This window comes from Lissotriton vulgaris, chromosome 3_1, assembly GCF_964263255.1.
Source record: "Lissotriton vulgaris chromosome 3_1, aLisVul1.2, whole genome shotgun sequence".
NCBI lineage: Eukaryota > Metazoa > Chordata > Amphibia > Caudata > Salamandridae > Lissotriton > Lissotriton vulgaris.
Genome location: NC_141689.1, coordinates 2,110,457,301 through 2,110,464,401, shown reverse-complemented (window position 1 = coordinate 2,110,464,401; position 7,101 = coordinate 2,110,457,301). Strand labels below are relative to the sequence as shown.

The 7,101-nt window shown below is 41.1% G+C and overlaps 1 protein-coding gene across 1 annotated transcript in view; it reads right to left on the bottom strand.

The window, feature by feature from the left end:
* Positions 1–494: 494 nt before the first annotated feature.
* CNGA1 (cyclic nucleotide gated channel subunit alpha 1) overlaps positions 495–7,101 on the bottom strand; it is a 151,948-nt gene continuing 145,341 nt past the window's right edge. Inside the window, exon 7 of the mRNA XM_086963358.1 lies at positions 495–2,135. Within this exon, the coding sequence (XP_086819484.1) occupies positions 724–2,135 (1,412 nt within the window). The 3' untranslated portion in view covers positions 495–723. The remainder of the gene's footprint in view (positions 2,136–7,101) is intronic.

Below are 7,101 nucleotides of genomic sequence, written 5' to 3'. Positions count from 1 at the left end.
CCTTAGTCTATTATAGGAATAACCAGTATAAAGGAAGAGAACCTTCATTGTAGATAAATATGTAATTTTCTTACTTGTTATTTATCTAGTGTTCCATAAGTATATACACTTGCAATATTTAAGATCTGGTACCAACGCTTTGGTAAATACAGTCAATAGCCTTTTTGTTCTTCAAAAGGTGAAAGCGTGAAAGCTAAGGGTATATTTGTTTAAACTCTGTTTACTGTATGCTATTTTGGCTGTTATAATCTATTGTTTTCTTTTTACTCTGCAGACGTTGTTGCCAAAAGTTGTTCTCCCTAAAATATTAACACAATATCCGGAAAATGCACAGTCAATCTTAGTACAGTAAACAGTCTCCTACAAAAACAAAAGTTAAATACTTAAATTCATTTGCTTTACAAAGGTCTTCCATGTAGCATTATATATAAACCTTGGATGTTACTTATGTACTGTTACATGGTATTTTAAGCAGTGCTCAATTGTGAGCCATTTGTCTTGTTTCGAATCACTTGAAAAAAGATAACTCAGCTGCAGGTTCATTAATATGTGGCTTATCCAGGCATAATTGCTGTTGGTTTCCTGAACATACTTTAGTGTAGAGCATTTTTTTTCTATTTCCTCTTCTAATGTCAACTTTCCCAGTTTCCACATTTTTCATTTTACACTGGCTGAGATATCATCATAGGGTGACTACAAAGTTCCAAAAATAGTAGTTGGTTATTATGCAGATGGTCCAGGTTCTTCTATTTTTGCTTCTACTTCTGCTGGTAAATCTAATAAATCGGTTTCTGGAACTGAGATAATTTTTTCAATTTTTGTTACTCTTTGCTTCAGCTTATGCTGTGCAGAATCATACTCAGCCAAGAGTCTGGCAAATTTAGTTTGTAAATTTTCTACTAGGCCTTCCATGCGAAAAACCTTCTCTTCTACATCTTTGGGATCACTGCCTGCATTTGCAATATCTAAATCCAAAAGCCCATCTTTCATCAGAATTTGTCTTCCTTTCTCTTCCAACATTGCCTTTGCATCTGGGTACTCAGTAAGGGCTTCCATGAGGTCGTCTTTAGATAGGCAAAACAGGTCTGAGTACCCAATACTTTTAATGTTGGCTGTTCGACGGTTCCCCGCCCTGCTGCCCTTTATGTTAAGAATACTTATCTCACCAAAATAGCTACCATCACTAAGGACCACAAATTGTGTGATTCCATCATCAGCAACCACAGCAAGCTTCCCTTCCTTGATAATGTACATCTCTCGTCCAATATCTCCTTTTCTACAGATGTAATCTCCTGGGCTGTAAACTTGTGGCTGTAGCTTTAACACCAACTCGACCAGGAGGCCAGCTTCACAGTCAGCAAATATTCTAACCTTCTTCAGTGTGTCGAGATGCACATTGATGGCAATCTCTGCTCTCAATTTATCTGGAAGATACTTTAGAACCTCTCTTTCATCTACTGCTTTTTTGTTTGTCCACAGGTAGTCGAACCATTTGATGACTCTTTTTTCTAACTCTTTGCTTACTTTCCGAAAGTGCATGTACTGCTTAATTGCATCAATTCTACCTTGAAATTCTGCCCTGGCAGCATTCATGTTTGAAATCATGGAACCAACATTACCAACGATAGTAGCAAAAATCAACACTCCAACCAGGAAGTCTGCAACCACAAAAAAGTATTCTGAGTCTATTACGGGAGGAGGTGTCTCACCAATGGTGGTCAGGGTCAGTGTTGACCAATAAAGACTGTAAACATATTTTCTAGCGAGGCGTGCAAATTCAGGATCTTTAGGACTGGGGTAAACCCAAGAGTCCGCTCCTAATCCGATGTATTTAGAAATTGAGTAGTACACACAAGCATTCCAGTGAATAATGATAACGATATACATGACAAGATTGGAGATCCTGAAAATGTTTGGGTAGTTTGTTCTGGTTTCTGTCCTTTGAAAAAACTCAAACATGCGAGATACTCTGAGTAATTTATTTAATCTCAGCTCTGGGTAATCAAGCCCAAGGTAAAAGTAGAAAATGTCTGTTGGTATGATAGAAATCACATCCAGTTTGTATTGCAAAGTCTTTTTATATTTTTCGTTTAATTTACGTTCATCACTGATGAGCAGACCTTGCTCCAGATAACCTTAAAGAAAAAGAAAGGTAATGTTAAGTATTTCAAGATTCACAACTATTTCTGTTTATATGTTAACCAAAGTTTCAAATTATGCACACATTCGTTTTTGTTATACCAATTGCAGCAGTATCAAGTTGATATGAGAAAGAAATAAGTTTCACCTAGAGTAACTACTCAGTCAGTTAAATATTCCTTATTCGGTTCCTTTTAACAACCATAAAAGAAGACAACAGTTATAAAAGCAACCAGTGTAATAAAATGGTATTCCATCACAGAGTAACAAGTCACAAATTTCCAAGTATAAGCAAATAATTAAAAATGTCATAACATTGATCATGTGTCGGCATACAGGCAATGTGGATATAAATACTAAAAATAACTCTTATGTGTTCATGAAGTCATGAAATACAGAAGTTAATTAGTTTGGGATCGGATAAAACCATAAAACGATTGACCAGTACATGATATAGTAGTTACAGTAAGTTCATTAAAAGTACAATTTATGAATAAAATAAAAATCATTTCCCAACTAGGTTCCGTAAGCGGACTGCTGTGGAGATATATCTTTACACCATTAAGCATGTATATTCATCATTCAGAAGCTGGAGGTGCTACAAGGCCGGCCTATATTTCCTAATATTTAAAAACCTTAATAGGGGATAATGAAATCCCTCCTTGGTTTAGTGTAGAGTTGACAAAAGAACAAAAAAACAAAAAACTGCAACATGTTCTGTGCTGATTCAGAGTCACATGGACATGGCTCAGGTTCAGCATCACAAAAATCTTCACCAGGATAACGGACCAAAATGTGTGCAATGCTAAATCTGAATCTAATAAGATAAAACATTTTTGAGTGACAAAAATAAAAGGAAAGATAGAGGTCTAAATGTGGAGAACAGACTATGGGCAAATATTCCACGACCTCTCTTCTTCCCAATCTCCAGACGCTCAATGTTCTCTTTTAAAACAGATAAAAGACCCCCTTTCAACTGAATTTTTGTAATCTTGGCAAATAGTTCATGATTATAAAAACAGTCCGCCATCCCCACTGACTCCAACTGCCTTTTTATAATGCTAAGTCATGGTATCTTCTGCATGTAATCATGGTTCAGGCAGTCCAATATTATTGCACGGTTAAGGGCCAGCTCATCTTTTGCCCATATTGGTGCAATTTGTATGCAATGACTTAGGGGAGTCGGACCTAGTTCCTTGTGACAGAGAATAATTGGAAGACTGCAGGGGACTGTTAGTAATCGTCTAAGGAAAGTATTCTCTATTGCCTGAAGGCAAGATGGATTGCAAAACTCCCAGACTCCAACTCCATACAAGATTACAGGACACGTACAGGTCTTATAGATGTTGATGATTGAACCAATGGGCCTGGATCCTAACTTCGTCACAAACCTAAACAGCACCTCCAGGATTTAATTGAAGTTGCTTACCCTAGTTTAAATCAAGTGGTTCCAAGAGCCTTTCTGATCAAAGGGCACACCTAAATATGAAAAGGTTGGAACATAGAGCATCTTCTCATTAATGATAAAAAACGATTTTAACAGGAGGTGGTTTGCCTAATACCATAACATGTATTCGTCTTTAAACCCAAGTCTGCCATAAAATCATTAAATCTAGTTACTAGAGTTTGTAGGCCCACACCGGTTCTAGACATCAGCACGCAGTCATCAGCATAGAGTAACACCGCAAGGCATCTAGTGGCTATCTTAGGAACATCGACCTGCCCTTGATTGATGTAGCTCTCCAAATCATTGATATATAAACAGAATAAAAAGGAGCTAGCACACACCCTGTGGTTCATTTTAATGGGAGAGGTGAGCTCCCCCTCCACCCCATACCTGGCCCTGCCAGTCACATCCTGATGCATCTGTGCTAGTAAATGAGCTAGAGATGTGTCTATGCCCAGGTCCGGCATTTTTTTCCCACAGTGTCCCTCTCTCCACCCAATCAAACACTGATGTCAGGTCTATGAATCCCAAATAGAGGGAACCATTCTTAGCTAACGTATACTTGCCTTTGACCAGGTGGAGGTTAAGACACTGCTCCACAGTTCCTAGGCCCCTCCTGAAGCCATACTGTATATCGATCAATGAAAATGTACGATAACACAGGTCCCTTTTTAAAGGTGGGTACTATGATAAGGGTGGCCGAAGATTTTGGTGGACCCCGGGAAGTTATACAGCATAAGATATTGGTCAAGAGTGGGAGCCAAAGGTCAGGATTAGCCAAGAAGAGGTCGGCGGGGATACCATCCGGGTCACAAGCCTTGTTCTTTGTAATTTGATTTAAGGTTTTTTTAACTTTCTCAAAGGTGAGTGGTGCCAGCTCCATAGAACTCACACCTGTTTGAGTATCAATGTATTTTAAAGGGCAGGAGTGCTTACCCTCATTGCGATATAAGCTAGTAAAGTGTTGAATCCATGCCTCAGGCATAATGGTCGGGAAAAGAAGAAATATACAATTATGCTCAGCAAACAGAGACTTGCTGAGTGTACTAAATAAAAAAGAAATTTAATTGAAAAACAGGGATGGAAAAGGAAAAAGAGAAAGAAGTACAAAAGAGAAAGTTACACCAGAAGCCTTAAGAACATACAAAGTTATCAAAAATTGATCTAAATTAATTATTTTTTATATCCCATCCCTGTTTTTCAATTACATTTCTTTTTAGGGCTCGGCCTACGTCACCACGAAGTGGGGCGGAGCTCCGAGCTCCTATTGTTAAGGGGTTTAAGGGCTCTTGCCTGAAAAATTCCTCAGTGCGCGAGCATTTTTTATGGCATCTGCATAGTGATTCGTCTTCGCTGTGCTGTCTTTTTAGTAGCCTTGAAGCGATAGGCTATATGTAATTTTCGTCTGCCATTTTTGGCATTTTCTGTGCGGTTTCGCGCACGGCAGTCCATTAATTTTAATTAGGAGCTGTCAGGGTGCCCTTCTAATGCAATGCAGATGGTGGGGGCGCGTTCACCATTCTGCATTGCATGTATCGGGCGCGCGTTCGTCTGCAGCGTGTAACTAGATAGCAGCTCTTATAGAAAAGCTATTTGATCAACATGCAAGCTACTGGGTTTAAAAGTTGCATTTAATGCATTCCCTTAGTACCTTGCAGACTGTGTTTCTATGTTGATGAGCACTCTCATCTAAGTCCTTCTGTGCCCCTGGGTTGTAAAATTGTAGTTCTTCTTTTTTTGCCAAATGTCCTGGTTTTTGGTTTTCAAAGTCTGCTCACTCCGCACATTGTTTTTCTGCTGGCCTACAAGGCAGATGGTAAGCACGTTTGATCCGCAAGTTCATGTGGAGTTTTTTTTAATACCGCTCCACCTTGCGCCTAGAAGCTGTTCAGGCTGTGGGGGAGCACTGGAAGCAATGTTGCTAGAAGGACACTACATGATGGGTGCCGAGGCGATGTTTACAGCAGTTTCTTCGCGGTGTGGTCCAAATCGGTCATATAATTGAATGAAAGTAATTATTTTAAGCAAGTCGGGCTTGTAGAGCCGCAAATGGTGCTTGTTTGGACATGCAACACCCAGAAGAAACATGCTAAGTCACGCACATTGGAGGGAAGGAGCGCGCTGTCGGAGGCTGCTCCGGACAGCCTACCTGAATGTACGGGCTGGAGGAAGGCAGGGCCACAACACTAAAGAGGGGAAAGCACACGTCTGCTCTCTAACTTTCAACACGTAACCGCGGTTGTCGCTTAGTGATTTCTACGTGTTTTACTAATGGGCGAGTTGAAGTCTCTTCCCTCCCCCCCCATTCCGGGCATTCTCTGTGCAACCGCTAGTTTCATTTTCTGTCCATTAAAGCACCTAAATGCCACAAGGGCGGGGCAGCGCGGCACTCTACACATCAGATGTGGTTTTTCTATCGAATATATGCGTGACGGCCCCTGAATGTGTCAGTATCGCCTCCTCCCGTATTTGTCCGCCACCCAACCACTTTCTTTACCGCACTAGCGTGCACAACACGCTGATTACACTTCAAACAAACAGCATAGCTGCCACCTGGCTCCACGTCAGAAGAGAGGCCCCGCCTTTCCAGTCAGCAGCACTAAGCATGGCAGGACTCACTCCCGGTACGTGCATGCATCTCACTGCCCCGATCTGGAGACAGTGAGCGATGCTGCATGAAGTACTAGGACTGGCTGTCGTCCTTCCGTCCCGTGGGTAGTTTTTGGAACTCCTAAAAGCAGTCTCAGCAGAGAGCTCAAGGACTGAATGAGCATGAACTAATGAGCCCTCTAGCTGCACTTATAGGTGCTCAAAGGGCCGTCGAGGGGCGGGGGTTCTTCACTGGACTCTTTGGTTGGAGTTCTGCATCTTTCCGGAGTACTAGGATCAACCAGGCGCCTCGAGTTGCCATTAGCGTGTGACATACAAAAAAAAAAAGCACGTAATCTTCGTGAACAAAATCATACCGGTTCTGTAAATCACCATCGTAAAAGGTGCAAATGTTAGGTGAAGTTAGGGAATGGCACAAAAAAAAACGAGTGGGCGTGGTATCTCTCCACCCACCCTTGCGGCTACCTCCGAGTTCCCACGCGCTAAAGTAAACACTGGGCAGTACAACCAAGCAATGACCACCATTTCATGTTCAAGTCCAAAGACAACCACCTCATTTTTTTTACATGAAATCATAACTTTGTGGTACCTGGAGTTTCCTTTTCTCTTTGACTACAAGGGCCTGAATGCAGTGGCGAAAAAACGGGATTAAGTAAGTTGCACATACATACTGGACGGTTGTGCACCGTTTCAGAGTCTATAGTTTCTTTGAAATATTTTTTTTCCTCTATAAACAATTTTTTGTGTGGACTGATATTCCATAGCTATAGTGTTCACTAGAATAAGACAGCAAATGGGAGGCCGCGGGCAAAAGGGCTCTCGTCAAATAGTGTAAATTAAATGTAGGAAAAAACGGAAACCTACAGCCGCTGGCTGTGAGTTTGCTGCACGTGCAGTGAGTGAGT